Source organism: Pleuronectes platessa, chromosome 13 (assembly GCF_947347685.1).
Source record: "Pleuronectes platessa chromosome 13, fPlePla1.1, whole genome shotgun sequence".
Lineage (NCBI taxonomy): Eukaryota > Metazoa > Chordata > Actinopteri > Pleuronectiformes > Pleuronectidae > Pleuronectes > Pleuronectes platessa.
Genome location: NC_070638.1, coordinates 15,276,064 through 15,294,980, shown reverse-complemented (window position 1 = coordinate 15,294,980; position 18,917 = coordinate 15,276,064). Strand labels below are relative to the sequence as shown.

The window sequence follows — 18,917 nt, the reverse complement described above, 5'->3', positions numbered from 1 at the left end:
CGCCTTGGACATAAGCCCAAATGAAACCAAATACACAACAGTCACCATGACATGGACAGAAGCAGCCAGGTGTCGCCTGCAGCCAGCATCTTTTCATAAAACACTAAAGACTATTTCAAAGAAGATACAAGGGACTGGACATGAAAGAAAAACTTGCATCAATGAAATCTGAAAGTCATCCTGTTACAGTGGGGTTGTTTATTTGGGATCAAACTATGACCTGGTAACATTTGTCTCTAAGCTGAAGTTGATCAAAAACACACACAATCTAAACTCAGGAGTTCAAATGTCAAGAAATAAAATGCATCCCACAGCAGCAGGTTACAAGAAGTGCTTTTGCTTAAAGAGGGACTTGAGTCAGATTATTCACACCTTCAATTCCAGTTAAGGAAAGGCGAGCCTACAAATTTAAACAGAAACCAATCAATATAATAAATATAAATACATCTCAGGTTTTCTACAGATCGTGAAAAGGACATGACAAAAATAGTTTTGTTCTCAAATGTAATGCACTCGCATAAATAAAGTATAATAACAATAATTACAAGTCTTAGATAAACCTAGAGCTTTAGGAAAACCAAAGTACGCTTGACCCTTTCAAATGTAAGGCTCGGGCCACTAACGCACATCTAGTTCTCTTCACAGTAGATGCACACTGAAGTTCCTATGAGAAGAAAGGCTTGTGAATCATGTTAATGTGATGCATGAAGAGACTGGTACAATCTACAGATGCCTCAGCATGGGACCTGAATGCATCACTTCATTTCTTTGGGGTCAAAACAGAATCGAATTGATCAGTTATATTGTTTTATTGTAGGTGGTAGTCAACAGCTGATTGGCTAAAATTGTACAGTTATGACTTTTGTCTTCGATGAAAAAAAAACAAAAAAACTGACCCATTATCGCACTTCCTTTAAAGCCACATTACCAAGCACTGGAAATGACAATAATTATGAAAATAAAATGAGTCTTAGTCAAGAGCAGAAGAAATATCTGTACTAGGAAAACTGTCCATTGTCAACCATGTGTTTACTTCTAAATTTGGTGGTGGAGAAAAAGTAAACATCCTGCCTCAGGTAGGTAGCACAACACTTTCCATATTTAATTATCACTGCATGGCTTCATCCTGAGAAAAAGAATAAATCTAAATGAGAGGGAGTTCGATGTAAAACAGGGGTCTTACAGGTATGTATACAATGCAAACAAAAGTCATCTAAAGTCCCAGCCGTAGTTTATAACTATGTAGCCAGACAGGCTGTGGAAGAGGAGGTTGAGGATGGAGTGGCCGTTCCTATCAGCAATATCCAGAAGCAGGGAGGACTTCTAGCTCTCCGTGGTGAGTTGATGAGGTGGAAGAGAAGAAGCGGTGCTGATGGAAAGCAGGAGGTGAGAGAAATGCCATTACTCCATGATGGTTCTGTAAATGACGGGCTCAATGTAGTCCCCTCTATATCGAGAGCTGATGACCCGTTGCCTTTTGGAGTTCTGCTTGACGCCGCTCTGTGAGAAGAGCTCAAAACGCATGTCTGACGCCACGGACTGAGGAACAAACACAACAGGTAGAGAAAATCAGCGCTTATTATTGTTACAGATCTCAATCACATAATTGCCTAATTCAACCCAATAAGACCTGAGGCATGAAATAAAATTGTACCACTTGAGCGTTAACAGAAAAACTTGAGTTTCTCTGTCTCCTAAGCAGATAGGCATGCAATTAAAAACATTTGGCTTTCATTGTAAATTCATTTGTTTTTTCTAAATGAAAAAAAGCCAGGAACATCGCTGAGCTCTCGCTCTCTCCTTCCTCCTCAAACATGTCTCCTTCATGTGTCTGAATCTTCTTCATTGTTATCATCTTTTCGTCACTGAAGAACAGCTACTATATGTTGCATAGACAGTCAGCCAATGTCTGAAATGCATCTTTCACAAACTTTATTTCTTATAATGCCTTTCCCAAGAGCATTTCATTGAGTCTCAATGCACTTCATTAGTCACATCTTGAATACTATGACATCATAGAGAAAACAGACATTTAATCCGGCTCTAGTTGGAGAATCATGCAACCAGTCATAAAAGTGACTGTATATACATGCACCAGTTGCCTCAGGTATATAAATGTTAAGATTCCAACATCATTGAACTTCTTCTTTGCCAAAAATGAGATTTAAATTTACCATTCGTGACTTGACTCGTTTAGGCAGATCCTCATCCAAAGAGTAGATGTCCTCTCGCTTGACAGAGATTTGTGATCCATCCTCAAACTCGACCTTAATGTACACAAAAGGTACAAAAAAGTACAAGTTATCCATTGACATTCAAATGATGTGCATTCAAATTCAACCACATGTATTTGCATCTATGCTGCTTTAAAAGACTCATTCTATCTGACTGGAACTTCAGCCCTTAATACACATGCTCCCAACAGTTAATTTTTAAAACACAAAGGCCACCCACAGATTTAGATTGAGGAACATAACCCAGTTCCTGTGATATGGTTTTGACAAACTGAGTAACCCTGTTAGATACAGTATATGCAAGTCAGAGACTCAGAGGGAGGGGAGAGTTTACCAGGTACATAGGGATGGAGTGTGATGCTACAAATTTGGCTCCGTATATCAGCCCATCTGTCCATCGCACTTGAACAGGATCACCTTCAGTGGGTGGACCGAGACGGACGCAGTCACGGTTCTGTAAACGCATCACAGCAAGCGGTGAACTCAGGCTGTACATTAGATATATGGAAAATGATCTGAGGAAACTTTAGCTGCTGTGGCTTATATCCGGCACTTGAATTTCTGTGATCCACTACCCATAGTTACTAAAAAAGGTTATTTTTACTAACCTCGATGTCCTCAGGGAAAAGGTTATCGCTGTAAGACCCGTCATCGAAAACAACCTCATAGAAGGAGGCTGTGGTCAGTTCCACCACGTCACTGTGGTAGTAGCGGGTATTTCTGTATTTACAGATCACCTTCTGTCCTACAGTCAACTCCCTCATTGATGCCTTGTTGCGCTAAAGGACAGAAACAGAATGTTTGTATGAAATGTTCATGATCACAAATGGGTTTATGTCACAGGAAAGACAAGACAGTGTTTATAGAGTATTAAACATCACAGGTCTACAAAGATTAGATTACTATAGTGGCTAAAACAACATTTAGTCAGTCATTTGTAAATGAAAATATGCTGCTCTCTCTGCTTCATGGAACAAAGTTCATGGAACGAGTGCCTCTGATAGGAGCAACCGGATCTGTCTCCCTCCAAGAATGAACCAAGGTAACTATTACTACTACTATTTGTTCGAAAAGTACCCATAACTTTTAGTCACAGGAACCTTTATCAAGGTATCTTAGAAGGGGACATGAGGCAACCTGATGATGTATCAACAAGCTCCAGTCCACCAGCTGGCAGTAATGCAGAAGACGATACAACAAGAATGAAGCTTTATCAAGCAACACAACAAAAACAGTAAAATTGTCAAGTTGAGCGGTTGTTTGTCATGATTACAATGATAAGAGCCCTTCTATCAAAACATATTAGAAAATGCCCAAAACGCTCTTAAAGACACAGATTTTTATAAGCTATTGCTGTGATGGATCGGCTGAAATGAAAGACTAAAGGAGTACTCGACCAATCAGGCATCTTCAGCAGTGTGAGCTGTAAAGGTTCCTTTTAAACTAGTCCCTCAAGCAGGGACTTTTGGTGGGTAAAAGATTTCCCATGATCTTAACTAAGATGCCGGTCCTTGTTCCTGCAGAGGTTCCCATTTCCCTGGGAAATTTCCTAAAGTGGAAATGCTGCGATTTGTACTCCCAGAAGTAAACACAGAATAAGCATGGATAAACTTGGGCATTTCCTACAACATGAACGCCGGGTCTCGAAACAGAGAAAGGGCATATGATCATTACATTACTAATTTGCCAGCTTCCCTTTCAGCTAAACATCTCATTGTGACTTGTGCACAGAGTTCAGACACAGAGCAACAGCTTGTAATCAAATTGGCACAACTACATGAAGTAATGCAAATGTTAAGTTAGCTTTGCATCTAATAAATAAGTATTGGCTTTTAAGTATTTTTTTTACTATGTTACCTCAGGTATGACAGGCGTTTTGTGTCTGTTGCAGGTGATGAAGACTACGAAGGGCCAGTCATCTGGGTGCATGAGGACCCCGGCTGCCTGAGCACATGTGGGGTGAAATGCTGTGGAGCAGCGCCCGTGGGAGCACTGGACACAGCAGCCCATCACTTCCCTCTTTATCCGTTTCCTGCAGTACACACACTTCTACCAGGGTGACAAAGACACAGGCGAGAAGGGTGAATGGAGGTCAGGAGGAGGAGATAGCAGGTTGAAGTTAAAGGATGTACGGAGGAAGTCAAGGAGGAGAAAGGAAGCAAGCCCAGTGGGGAGGAGGATGAGACCAAAAAAAACTAAATATCAAGGGAATTAAAAGATGCAGACAGACGTAAACTGGAGGACAGATATGTTGGAAGGAAATTACACAGCTTCCTTTTGATTGGCTCCTCACATCCTATGTACTTATTTAGAAGTGGACCCACTGAGATCGAGGCCTAAAACAATGGAAACAAAGCCGACTATTGTGAGTCAAGTTAGTTCGTTTTGGTGAGAAGCGGAACTGTAAGGATAGCCTTATGACTGGATATCAGTTTCACTTTGGAGATGTGCTTGTCCTCACGGAGCATCACAACCAGACGCACACACAGTACACCCTTGTTTACTAAGAATCGCATTTATGTATTGGCCTGAAGTGTTTGGCAGTAGCAAATGGGAATTAACTAATCATGCCAAAAGAAAAAGCAGAAATTATATGAATGATAAGAGTGGAATGCAACAAAAACAAGTTAATAGGCTTGGTTGCAACCACATTAAATCAATGTAGTATTTGCTGACAGTCAATATATGTATCAAAGAACTTTTTTAATGAGAAACAGAGCTAAAAAGCAAGGTCGCCGTTTAATTCCAATATTTTGGTTATAAAACAAAAATCAACAGGAAGTACCCCATGCAGGAACCTATTAACCTCAGATCAAACATACAACCCAAACTATTAGGGGACCTACCAGTCTGAACCGTGGCAGTGGTATTGTAGAGAGGTCGATGGGGCTCCGCTCAGTGATGTTGACAAAGCATGCTTCCAGCACAGTGATGGCACACAGCACATGAACCCACCTGTGTAAAAGACAAACATGAAGTCAATTCAGGACAAATAGTTCAACGTCCAGGGCCAAGTGTTTCTGCACACACACAGCTGCACCACAATCATTTAGTAGCCAAGTGCCAAATGAGGCTTGAACCCATTTGGTTCTATTTGAAGAGCAAGATCTCCCACACTTTTTTTCTACATTGATGTAACCTATATTAAAGCTGAGACACCAGTGTAGTATCCATTAATTTACTTATTTCAAAATGAATGTACAACATAAAGCCTGAGATAAAAACATCTTTGTAACTGTCCAAATACTTCTGGCCTTGGTTGTATACACCGTAAGAATCTATTACTACAAGGACCACGTTGGAACTTCGAGAATTAGACTTTTTACAAAGTGACAAATATATATTTACAAATAATATAATCAATGCCAATTTTATTCTAAATTAAAATCAGCAAAATTGTTGAGTAAATAATCAAGAAGCTTCAAACACAAATTCCCTCAATTCATGACTACCAGAGTGTAAGAACCTTCTTGACCTTTTGAAGAGTAAATTCAACTCCCACACTTTCCGCCCTGTCTACCTCAGCAGTTTTCTCAGAGACAGTTTTCAGCATGATAGCTACTTTGGTCAACATGAGATAGTAAAAAATACACATCTGTCTATACAGTGGATATAAAAAGTCTACACACCCCTGTTCAATTTCAAGGTTTTTGTGATGTAAACAAATGAGACAAAGATAAAGCCTGTCCAAACTTTTTCCACCTTTAATGTGACCAATTCAGTTGAAAAACAATCTATTTTAGGAGGAAAAATTAAAAATATAAAACTTACCATAACCTGGTTGCATAAGTGTGCACACCCTTAACCTAATACTTTGTTGAGGCACCTTTTAATTTTATTACAGCCCTCAGTCTTTTGGGGTAGGAGTCTAATAGCATGGCACATCTTGGCAATATTTTCCCACTCTTCTTTGCAAAAGGGCTCCAAATCTGTTAAATTACGAGCACATCTCCTGTGCACAGCCCTCTTCCGATCACCCCACAGATGTTCAATTGGAATCAGGTCTGGGGTCTGGCTGGGTCATTCCAAAACATGAATCTTCTTCTAGTGAAGCCATGCTTTTGTTGATTTGGATGTATGCTTTGGGTCATTGTCATGTCGATAGGTGAAATTCCTCTTCATCTTCAGCTTTCTAACAGAAGCCTGAAGGTTTTGTACCAAAACTGACTGGTTTTTCTTAACTGTTCATAATTTCCTCCACCTTGACTAAGGCCCCTGTTCCAGCTGAAGTAAAACAGCCCCAAAGCATGATGCTGCCACCACCATGCTTCACTGTGGGTAGGGTGTTCTTTGGGTGAATGTGCAGTGTTGTTTATGCGCCAAACATACCTTTTGGAATTATGGCCGAAAAGTTGAACATCGGTTTCATAAGACCATAACACATTTCCCCACATGCTTTTGGAGACTTCATGTATGTTTTTGCAAAAATTTAGCCGGACTTGGATGTTTTTCTTGGTAAGAAAAGCTTCTGTCTTGCCACCCTGCCCCATAGCCCAAACATATGAAGACTACGGAAGATTGTTGTCACATGTAGTACACAGCCAGTCCTTGCCAGAAATTCCTGCAGCTCCTTTAATGTTGCTGTCGGCCTCTTGGAAGCCTCCCTGACCGGTTTTCATCTGGTCTTTTCATCAATTTTGGAGGGATGTCCAGTTCTTGGTAATGTCAATGTTGTGCCATATTTTCGCCACTTGATGATGGCTGTCTTCACTGTGTTTCGTGGTATATCTAATACCTTGGAAATTATTTTGTACCCTTCTCCTGACCGATGCCTTTCAATAATGAGATCCCTTTAATGCTTAGGAAGCTCTCTGCGAACCAAGGCTCTTGCTGTAAGTTGCAACTAAGAGAATGTCAGGAAAATCCTACTAGAACAGCTGAACTTTATTTAGGATTAATCAGAGTCACTGTAAATGATGGTAGGTGTGTACAGACTACTATTTAACATGAGTTTGAATGTGATTGGTTAACTTTAAATACAGCCACATCCCCAGTTATAAGAGGGTGTGCACACTTATGCAACCACATTATTTTCGTTTTTTATTTGTATTGTTCCCTCTAAAAGATTTCAGTTTGTTTTTTCAATTGAAATGTTCACGTAAAAGGTCACATTAAAGGTGAAAAAGTTCAGACAGGATTTATCTTCGTCTCATTTGTTTACGTCACAAAAACCTTGCATTTTAACAGGGGTGTGTAGACTTTTTATATCCTATGCGTGTTGTTTGTGTGTGTGCATTTAGCTTGGGGTGCTTGATCCAGCAGATGGACCTCGGCAGTAAACGACTGAAGAAACAGGCGGAGTTACTCCGGTCAAACTAAATGAAAAGAGGCCCCTGGTAGAAATCTGCAGTTTTTTTATATATTCTACTTCTTCCAAATGAAGCATTATCAACAAGATATGATAGCAGCTTAGTATCACAGACATCTTTAGAGTGCCCTCATGTTGCAATCCTGAAAATAATAATGGAGCCAATTCTTCTCTATGGTGGTTGCACTATTACCTGCTGTATTACTTACTTGTCATTGTTGGCTCTCTGCAGAGCTCCACCTCTGAGGGAACACAGACAGCAGTCCTAAGGGAAGAAACACACAACAATGAAAATGTATGTTTAATAGCTTAAACGGTGATAACCGACTGAGATATACCGGCTATATAACGCTAAATTATTAGCTTTCTCCATCTCAGCCCCAAAACTCTGGAACCCTCCCATCATCTGATTCTCCTCCTCAATAGAAATTTTCAAAAGTAATCTAAAAGCACATTTTTATTCTTTAGCCTTTCAATGTGTCCAAGTTGTTGTGTTGTGTAGTATTATGATTGTTGTAAAAGTAAGTGAACCGACTCAGTAATGAGTGGCCAGGTTCAGAGAGGGGGTTCGAGAGAGATGAACGCTGATGTCGCTACTGGTGGGCAAGTGTTTGTGTCACTACTTGGCCATATTCCCAGAATGTGTGTCTATTTTTCAGAGCAGACAGAAATGCTAAAGGCAAAGGAAATGTAAAAGATACATTTTACAAACAAGGTTGGGAAAAACAAATCCCCCCCCCCCCCCCCCCCAACCAATGACACCCAAAGGAATGGAACAACCTCAGAACAAAGGAGCCATGTTTCCAACATGAGACAAACAGCATTGTAGCAATACAATTGAATGGATGTTGACTAATTCTTCAAACTCAAAAACGGCGTCATTTCCAGCATGTTTTTAGCCTAAATGTCTGCTGCTATCCTCTTCCAGAGCCACATTTGTGTGTGGATCACAGAGGACATTTAGACAAAACCGTGGTGTAAATGTACTTGGTGGCCTCTGGACACTTGTATGACACCACAGGAGCAGTATTGAGGGATTTTACATTTCTTTCTGTTTTTATTTATCTTTGAAGGAGTGGTTGACATTTACTTAAATTATATTGGATTTTGCTGCAATGCTGTTTAATCCTAAAAAGTGTTTTGTGGACACTTCACCCACCCCTCCACCACACAAGTGGTGACCACATGAGTGAAGTTTCATTTTTGGGTGAATTATCCTTGAAGCTTTTTTTTTTACTGTGGAAATCAGAAAAACAGACCGGCAGACTTCAGTCACAGGATGCAATTTTCTGTTAGAGCCTGAGAGAAAACTAGCTGAGCCTGTCTCAAACCCAATGTTTCCCCTGTTACAGTGTAAGAGAATCAGGTAAGCAGCCCTGCCAACATAATCAAAACTAACTGAAACCCAAACATAATTTACATCAAAATTTTGCACTACTGTAGATATTGCACATCTAAGGCCAGTACATTATATTCATCAGGAAAAGGTTTATTTTTGACTGAAACTTAATTAAAACACAGATGTACCATTAACATCTCTTGGCTTTTCAAAGTAATTTTTTTCTGTTTACGCCTTTTCATGATTTCATGACAGTGGAATGGGAAAAACCAACTCTACCGTTGTATTTATGAATGTGTCTCTTCTCAATATGACAAACAGTGAAAAAAAAATTTGTGTAGACATTTGGGACCAATGAACTGACCTCGGTGATGGCATTAGCCTCACAGCGAGCACACAGCCAATCGTCCAGCTCTGTTGCATCACCAGACACACCATAGCAACCTGAACAGGAAGAGAAATGTACAAGTCACACACTAAGTCCTCTGGTGCTTGATTTCTCAGCTTGTTATCATGTTGGGCTGAGTATTTTTCAAGAGCAAGATTTATTAAATATTTTTCAAGCGGCATGATTAAAGTAAGAAAGAATTGCAAAGAAAGCTCAACTTTAACTTAACTACCAACACCACTTTATTCAGCAAAACAACAAATTTGTGCTGTGTGTGCAAGAGCTGTTTGCACTGATTGCTGAATAATTTAATGTTCCACAGTTGTGTTTATGTATTCATCCATAATGCACATATGGCCTTTAATGCTGTTTTTGATACAACTGTAACAGTACTTTTCAGAGTAACTGAATGTGTTGTATTTACAATATATTTCATAAAACCTCAACGCAAGAAATTCAACAATGTATGGGAGAAGTGTAAGGCAGCTAAAATCCACTAGGGATTTCACCACCCATCTCGCTTCAGGAAAACGTCTGTTTTAGGTAGTTGCCTAGGTATGTTGGAGTTAATGTTTTAGTTTCTTTTGCTCTTACAAAATTTAAACCATTTACATTCTTGAATTTGTTCTTCTTTGACATACGTTCCTGAATCCTTGTCCATTGCTTAAAAGGGACATTTCCTTATTTTGCCTTTATGTGAATGCAGCCACTGTAATGTGTACATATTCGCTCCTTAAACCCCGCCCCCAAAAGATACAAAAAACTGAGCTTACTGGTGTGCACACGGACGTAGCACTTAGCACAACTGACTAGCAGGCTGGTCCCGTCCTCTCCCATGTGAGGGTTCGACAGCTGTCCCTCCTCAATCTCATTGGTCTTGCTGGTTTGGGTGTTGAAACACATTTCAGGGATGAGCGGTTTGGACCATTGGCGGCCACCTCGGCGGTTCACTAACTTGATAGTAGAACTCCCACTACTGGACTCAGACTTGAGCGGGAAAAAAAGAAAACATCCAGGTGCTTGTTTATTTATGATTTCCAACAGCCATTGCATTATTTTCTATTGGTTTTTTAACATAAATGCCAGTATTGATAAACTATGAATAAATACAGATGGAAAAGGGTGTGAATAACAATTATGATTAAACAGAAGTAGTTTTATGACCACATGACATTTTTTAGTTCTCACTTGATGGTGAGTGTGGAAGATTAGGCAAATGGAGCAGTAGGGGGCCTGCTGCCCCATGCTCTTGTTGTACTCCTTCTCTGCCTCATGGTTATAAGGCCGACACTGCCACAGCTGGGTTAGTGGCTTCGCCCACTCCTCCTCTTGTTCGAACTCCACATCTACAAACAATTCTACATATGAGAGAAGGGGGAAAAAACATTATCAACATTAGAAATCATACAAGATAGGGTCAGAACTTGATATTTTAGTCCTCTACCAGGTCAGTCACAGAGGGGTAACTCTCAAAAAAGTTCTGATTGGTAAAAAATATCTAAATAAATTCTCAAAATTTTTTACGGCAACTTAAATATCTATATTTTCTGGAGAAATGGCAAATTTTAAACATTGCGTGATATTTAACATCTAAATTAGCTAATGTGGAACCTAGTCATCCACAAGGGTTTATTTTATTGTGAAAGCCGATTACAGCACCTCTGACCACTTAACTTCAGCTCAATTAACTGTCACAACTAGCACCAAACTAGCCAGTGCATTTTAATGGTGCTGGCTAGTTATAAGACAGAAACAGCCAGTAGTGAATATGTTCTCAATGGCTTTGTTGCCACAACAAAGTATTAGCTTTGTGATAGCCACAAGCTAGACACATTGTCTCGGCAGGAACAGACAGCTGCAGGATAAGAGGTGCTGCAACAATAGACAGATACTTTCACAAGAACACAACTCAGCCACTGCAGACGATGCGAGTGTCTGTAACATGTGTTTTAATCATGGGTGACGGATGGGTTGCATGTCATATGTTAACTGGTCAGGGACTGTCCATATTTGACTTGGAGCTAACGGGTTAGGTCCAGTTTGGGCTTTGTGGGTGTAAGATTTAAAAAATGTATCCAAGCCGGACTCAGCCTGATATCATGAGATAATTTTTCAGTAAATTCAAGGTACTATTAATGAACTATAGACAATAAACTAACTAGGATCAATGTTGTGCTCACCATCATCACTGTGCACCTCTTTGATTAGAGGGTGGTGGCGAGGCAGCTTACAGAGCTGTTCCTGTGGCTGCTTCGCCACTGGCTTGCAGTACGACTGCTCCTCTGACACCTGCTGGAGCAATAACTGTAGAACAAAACACAAATTAAAAACAAGAACAATACAGTATCAAAAACAGTCTACTTAAACATCAGCTGCTATGAAGTTTCCCTATTTGAGGCATGTTGAGAGCTCTGTACTGTATGCATTCATTTCCTGGTAATCATTAGGTCTAATCATCCTTTTTGAGATCTTGATCACAGCAGACAGCTACTTACTTGATGATTCTGAGGGACCACCTTCGTCTCTTTGTAATCTGGTTCCTGGAGAGGAATGGTGTCTCTCAGGATGGTAATGCCAGAATCAGCAAGCGGGCATTGGTTACTCTGTAGTTTGAACAGCATTATTAACATCCAAACTTTGTGGTGTATTGCAGAATAATGCCTGATAAACAGTTTTCTGCGACCACCAGATAAAATCATCCAAAATTATTTTGTTAGTGGTCAACTGAGCTGGAAGAGATTAGTATGCAAAACACCATGCAAGGAAATTGCATCAGTACAGAGCTTTCAAAAAGTGTAGCTGTATTTTCCCTTAATGCAGACTTAAACATCTGTATTGCAAAGTAAGAAGAGGGTGAACCGCAGACAGTGAATGCACTATACACCATGATCTGTGCTAAAACATGCATATGCCACTCATGCACACAGACTATGTCAGATCCTTCCATGAGTCTGTAAGAAATATACGAACACAAACCTTTCGCTTGTTTTGGGGAAATTCTTTCCCCACGTTGCTCAGCGGTGGTGGTGGGTGAACCTGAGGGGAAGCAGACTCGGGCTCAACTTCTGGCTCCTCCACTTTAGGCTGAGCCTCAACGGACGTAGATATTTCGGGTGTGTCCTCCTCCTGGTCCTGCTTCTCAGGACTCTGTGCCTCCAATTTAGTTGGTGCCATTTTGATAAAAATGATTTTAGATTCCTGCTGTTGCTCTGCTGCTTCACAGCTCGGGGACTGAAATGAAGACTGTACCTGTGTGTGAGACTGTGTGTAGGACTTGTGCTGTAGATGACGTGGCTGATGCTCTCTGGCATAGCTGTGCACCTGGAGCTGTGTGTGAGGTTGCCGCTGCTTTTCTAGAGTGTAGCTGTGAACCTGGAGAGCGTCTTTTGGACTCAAAGTCCTGTGGAAGAGCAGGCTGGCGACCCCCATTTTGCGAGAAGGCTGTGCTGACGCTTCTCTCCATACAGGAGGTGCTGATGTAGATAGATGTCCGTTTCTGGTGTGGGACTGAGAGGAGATGGCAGGTGCTCGAGTCTTGGTGTAATGAGGCGTACGGCCTGCATCACTGTTACTTTGGGTCAAGCATCTGTGAAACGGATCCATTAAAGTGAGCTTGGTCGGCGTGACAACCAATTTTGGTGGACCTGTAAATTAAAGTCAGAAGTCTTTTCATGAAGTCAGGATAAAATATGAACTCGCATTTCTTTCTCCAAAAAGCAAAGCGGTGTCTGAAACTTTCTATGAGACTGACGCAAAATTTAGACATTCAAAATAAAATAGTACATCACTAAATCTAGAGATTTGTTTATTAAATAGGAGGGAATATTTGATAAATCCTTAATATAATGGTAATACCCGGTCCCTATAAGGAACTAGTAAAATGAAGAAACAGATAATAATACCTTTATTTCTCCTGCCATCTTGTGGAGTAGTACGTGGAGGTATGAGGCTTAGCCTCGGACGTTTCCCATACTGCTCCTCTTCTTCCTCATCTTCATCCTTGGGAGCAACCTCCTTAGGAACCTCCAGGCACACCCTGTGTCTCTTGGTCTCTATCCTCTGTGTCATACTGAGAACAGACCAGGTACAGACATTGGGCAGAGAACAGAAAAGCTTTTCATTAGCAAAGTACGGTACATGCTCACTTACAAATGAATCAGTAGGGGACATACAGGATGTAACCATTATGTTTTGTTCATCTATTATAAATACCGATTAAAACAAATATTTAACACTAAAACCCCAAGATGTATTCCTTTTACAGAATAGATAATAAGATGAACATGCATATCACTGAAGCAATAAAAGTTGAGAATCGAAATTAATAACATAGAGAGAGGATCTTGGTGACATGTCAGGCTGTGAGGACTCAAAGACCACTTGACGAGTTGTTACTGCCATCTGCTGGATATCAAGGAAAGTGAAACTGGACTTCAGCTATGTGTGCCTCAGTTAAAGCTCTTGCACACACACATAATATTTGAGGTTGCGTCCCTAAAATTTCAAAAAATAAGTTGATGTCAAAAACAGAATTAAAAAAAATTCTAAATAATTTAATTATCAAAACTATTTAGGTTGCTTAAGACTGACGCACCCAGAAGTATATCCAAAAGGAAGTGCAAAACAAGAACTAAATCTCACAGGATAATCCATCAAAAAGACACATTCATACACAAGGATACTCTTTATCAGCTGCAACTGACTCACCTCTTCCGCTCTCCTTCCTCTCCAGAGTTCTCCACTGAGCAACTATTGCTGGGGATGTCACTGAAAGAGTCCCCCAGGAACTCCTTAGCCTCCGGGGTGGGTCGCGAGTGGTCGATGGGTACATTTCGTCCTGCCAGCCACTGTTCGTAACGATCCGGCTGGAACTTCTTCACAAATACATCCATGGAAATCTTCACCATGTCCTTACGGCAGGAGCACTAAAGATTCAAATGATGTAAATTCAATCTTAAAAATACGTATTCCATTTTTACTTGAAAGATAACAAGTCTCTTATGCTTCCGTTTGGCAGTTCTCACCAAAACTGCTTGTTTGCCATATTCAATCCATCTCTCGGTGGCAAAGTTGGTGGACTCGGCACAGTTGAAGCCGTGGTTGAAACCAGCATGATAGGCATAGGGGAAAGTAACCATGAACTCGCCAGCCTCCTGAGTTATCTGAGGATTAAGTAACAAAACATTTACTATGGTTTAAACATTTGGCTTTTAGCCATAGGGACAGATCCCTGTTGGAGATGCAAACAAACAGTTACTCTTCACCTACCTTTTCAAACGGAATGCCATATTTCTTCAGGATAGAGGGTGAGAGGAGTGTCATCTTGTGCCGGAGAAAGGCCTCACAATTTTGGGCACTACCAGGAAAGAAGCCTTAAAGAAAAAATTGCAGATGGATTTTGAACTGACATTAGATCACTTTGAGGTTCAGGAGCTTCGTACAGTTAAAAGATTTATAAAAGAAAATATTCCACTGCTCTCCTACCTTGAGCCAGACGCTCCAATCGTTTCCCATGCTCTGGGGGTACACAGTACCTGAAGACAGTCAAATAGAGTTCTTATTAAACTGACAGATAGATCTTAGATCAAATACAACAAAGACATCATCCACTACAACACTGTTTATATGACAGACGGTAAGTTGGTGGTGCCCCTATAGTAGCTGATTGGCTAACTGCTTGGTCTACTTATTAAATGCTATGTCAGGCCATTAAATTAAGTAAATTTCCTTTAAGTGTGCAAGGTTTGAGCTCTTTCAATGTAGCTGGGACAGTTGCTGGCTTGGTTTAGGCAACTTCAAACATAACATCATCAAACAGTTCAACTCAATATTTGGATTTTATTGGTTAGTGTGGTGTTTTGATGTTCTAATAAACAAGTAGAAAAGGAGTAGGAGCCAAATGTAAAAATGTATTTTTAAACCCAATGCATTCTGGGATAGGACACCCTGCTGCTTTAATGATGTACTGTCATTGATGTGAAACAGGAAGCCTGTCTTCTGGTTGTGAAAGGGTCTTTACTTATGTAAATTACACATTTCCATGTGGAAGATAAGGTTTAGTTCAGAGCTAAAAGCAGACATCCTGCCACAGGTTTCAAGCAGAGGTACGAAAACAACTTCATAACATTTTTGAGGAATATGAGAATTCTATAAGCATGTGGAAAGATTCAAATATTTCATTATGCATCTTATCAAGTAGAAAACTCTTTGTATTTTTACCATGATTTGGGCTGTCCAAAGTGCAAGTAGTTAATACTGTAGAGGTCCATGTCCTCAGTATGCCATGCAAAGGTGGTCTTCCACATGCCAAAATACAAGTAGGGTGTATTAACCCCCTCGATGGTGATGCCACTTTCATGTTCAACAGTATCCAAGATGGTGTCCAGATGGCAAATGTTCCAATCTTTGACATCCTACAGAAAGACAACAACAACACCTGATCAACACATGACAAATAAAGGTGATAAAACCCAATTTGATCGGTAACATAATCAGCGCCCTAGGTTTATCAGGTCAACACAGAGAACCCATCACTGCTGATAAATATTCAATACATCAAGAACTCTCAAAGGATGGTAACTCACAGGGTCATACAGGCTTCCATTAACATCTGCTCCATAGATTGGAGGATTAAATGTCACATTCTTCCAGTACTTCCTTTCCAGCTCCTCAAAGTCATCATAATGTGGACTACAGAACCTAGACAAGGAATTAGCAACAGTTAATTAGTCACAACACCATAAATGCACTTCAGTGTCAGAAGATGTTAAACAGTGGAAAGTATCAACGACAGATTATCTAGTACAGTGGCATAAAAAAACATTTGAGGACTGAAGGCTTAAATAGATTTTACTGGGAACAGACAGCTAAGTGAGTAAATCATGACCTGATTTCTAAAAAGCATAAATGTGAAAATTATATTTTCTTGAATATTTGTTTCATTTTAATCTTCTAAAGTTAAAAAGTTAAAAAATTGTTATTTAAACTGTAAATAAAAAAAATCATTAAAATTATAAAAAATCTGCACTTCTTACTTGTCACTGTTGGCAATCTTGCGGAACTCTCTGACGGTCATTGACTTCTTCTGAATGTTGTACTGAGTGAAAAGGCCCGACTGGCCTGTCACCACCTGCTGGATGGGTGCTGGTATCACCAGGTCATCTATGTTATCATAAGATTGTCGAGGTTTCCATTCCTTTGGTGGAACAATCTTTCAGGGGGGGAAGTTAACAGTGAATCACTCTGTTTTCTAAACACTATTTCAAGATCATCTACAAGCACACGTTGGAGCATTACATTTCCATGACAAGTACTGGTATATGACAAGCAAGTGTTGACATGTTCATGAAATAGAATATAACGAAACGTCAAACAGATGATACGGATATTGTGCTATTCTAAGTTTTTAGTTTTACATTTGAGGAATTACTTTTTGTACTAACACATACAATCCTATTAACTCCACAATGGAGTGACCATAAATATGCACTTCAGTACTCACTTTAGCCATGCCTGCTTTATGTGCTCCCTGGGACTCAATATAAGCAATGTAGCGGCTGAAGTTCTTGAATTGCTCAGGAGTCGGGTAGAAAGTCATGATCCCCTTGGAACCATGGTTTTGGGAAACCACGTCAGACGCCATCCCAAACTTCAGTGGCCAAGCCTGTACATTGTAAATGGAGAAACTGTGATTTCATGATATGCCATCCTTATATATTTATGTTTTGAATATACTATTCCATCATAACCTCAGCGAGGGAGGTTATGTTTTCGTCTGTGTTTATTTTATGTTCTTTAGAAGGATTGACCCAAACCTAGTGGAGGGATTACCACAAAATGTAGTGGAGAGATGGGGCATTGGTCAGGGAAGAACCCATTAAATATAGCATTTCAGAGCCGGATCAGGGGGCGGACACAGTTTTTTTTTTTCACTTTCCTTAATTTATCAGAGAATAATTGATTATCGATGAAAACAAATCAACCATGTTTGTAGAACTAATATTTACGAGTGTGTGCAATTTGATGCTGCTTCAACCCACATATAGTGATTTGAAACGTAAATAACAGAGCCAAACAACTTTAATAGCTTAGCGTCAGAATGTGACCTGCATCTTTGTGGCTTAATTAAATAATACAAACTAATTCTGTGCGTCTGTAGTGAGTAACATGTCCGTGGGGGTCTCCTCGGATTAGCGGGGGACGGGCTGGCCTGCACGGGGCAGGGAGAAGCTTTCACTGGCCCTGATTGGTTAAACCTGCGGCTCTTTAATTCGGCCTGAGGTGCAGAAGCTAACATTAGCTCCTCTGCTCACCAGCTACAGAAACATGAGCTACGGGTAGCGAATATCCACTGACACATAGCACATCATTAGCTATCCTGCTAGCATAGCAACGGTGCTCAAATCCCATTTAGTTGCAGCCACGTACATGACATCACAAATAAACGTTTACATTACCACCGTGCGTCTGTCAACGTGTATTCACGACGCCTCCAAGAAGAACAGCAGCCACAGCTAGCGTTAGCTCGCTAGTTCACGTTAGAATCAGGACGGGATGGGACTACTTCCTGCGTTACATATTCCACCTAGGCTTGATTACGTGCCGTCCAACTCAGTCGCTCAGTGAGCTGTTCGCAAACTTGCACAGAAACCGCAGCCACGTCCTTGTCAATACACTTTATCAGTTACACAATGTCATCTTAAGTATTAATACACGCTCAGTTCGACAGTTGTTGGGTTTGGTAGAAGATACAAACAGTGAAACCACCATTGGCCAAGTCAAGCGAGACTGTGCCAGGAAATAGACTCCGCCCGACCCCTTGCACCGACATTAGCTGTAGAGCAGTTCCGGCTAGTTTAGCCACCGGGCTAGCATTGTGAGTTGAGAAGCTAACAGTGCGCGGCGGCCGTGACATAACTCGACATGGGGACACTCACCACCTGCTCTCGGTTGATTCAGAAGTTGTACCCGGCGGTGCAGTCGCCTCGCGGTCAGTGAAAAAGCAGAAGTGAGGAGAGGGGACAGAAGACAGCTCGCTAACTCAGCCCCCTGAGAGGATCCTCCATTAGCACGTCTACGCCAGCATACGCTCCTCGGATCTTGTTTACCACAACACGCATGGGACACGCTCAGCCAATCACAGCGTGGCTCTCATGGCTCCACAGTTCAAATCAAAGTTATTTGTAATGAATGAAATTGTCGAATTAATTAACCAAAATAATAAATAGTCAACTATTTTCTATAAACATTTAGAATAGAAAACCTTAAAGAAACAGAAATACAATAAATACGGTACAGTGAGTCTGAAGTTGTGACCATTTGAGGTCAAAATACTAGAGTAGTAACATCCAAGACATACAAGAGCAACATAAGGCTGACAGAAGATGGAGATGCTTCTCTTTTCCATGGATTCGCTGTATCTGTGTTAGTCAGTAGAACATTTTTCAAATGAACTAAACAGAGGATGTGACGCATCTTTATATATATATATATATATATCATGATATATATTCCGGAATCGATATTGTGTTGCTTTATACACTGTAGATCACTATGTAACTGTTCTCAATCAGCACTAGATTATCTGTTTTATTTTAGTGTTAAGGCTAATGTTGATATAACCTGGATCTGTCCTTAGGTGTTGTGCTT

The 18,917-nt window shown here is 40.5% G+C and overlaps 1 protein-coding gene across 3 annotated transcripts; it reads right to left on the bottom strand.

Moving 5' to 3' along the window:
* Positions 1 to 178: 178 nt before the first annotated feature.
* Positions 179 to 18,371, bottom strand: kdm4ab (lysine (K)-specific demethylase 4A, genome duplicate b). Of its 3 annotated transcripts, none has more exons than XM_053438228.1 (23): positions 18,206 to 18,371; positions 16,771 to 16,932; positions 16,304 to 16,479; positions 15,854 to 15,968; positions 15,489 to 15,682; positions 14,754 to 14,803; positions 14,538 to 14,641; positions 14,294 to 14,431; positions 13,977 to 14,194; positions 13,172 to 13,338; positions 12,246 to 12,913; positions 11,765 to 11,872; positions 11,450 to 11,573; positions 10,458 to 10,627; positions 10,043 to 10,256; positions 9,246 to 9,325; positions 7,752 to 7,807; positions 5,081 to 5,189; positions 4,092 to 4,283; positions 2,843 to 3,013; positions 2,569 to 2,688; positions 2,175 to 2,267; positions 179 to 1,539 (listed from the first exon to the last, which is right to left on the bottom strand). In XM_053438228.1, exons 2-23 carry the CDS (start codon positions 16,909 to 16,911, stop codon positions 1,402 to 1,404), a joined length of 3,546 nt encoding a protein of 1,181 aa, XP_053294203.1. In that variant the 5' UTR covers positions 16,912 to 16,932; positions 18,206 to 18,371; the 3' UTR covers positions 179 to 1,401. The 3 variants fall into 3 exon arrangements, with proteins under 3 accessions (XP_053294203.1, XP_053294204.1, XP_053294205.1); XM_053438229.1 differs by lacking the exon at positions 18,206 to 18,371 and adding an exon at positions 17,726 to 18,058; XM_053438230.1 differs by lacking the exon at positions 11,765 to 11,872.
* Between the last annotated feature and the right edge of the window lie 546 nt (positions 18,372 to 18,917).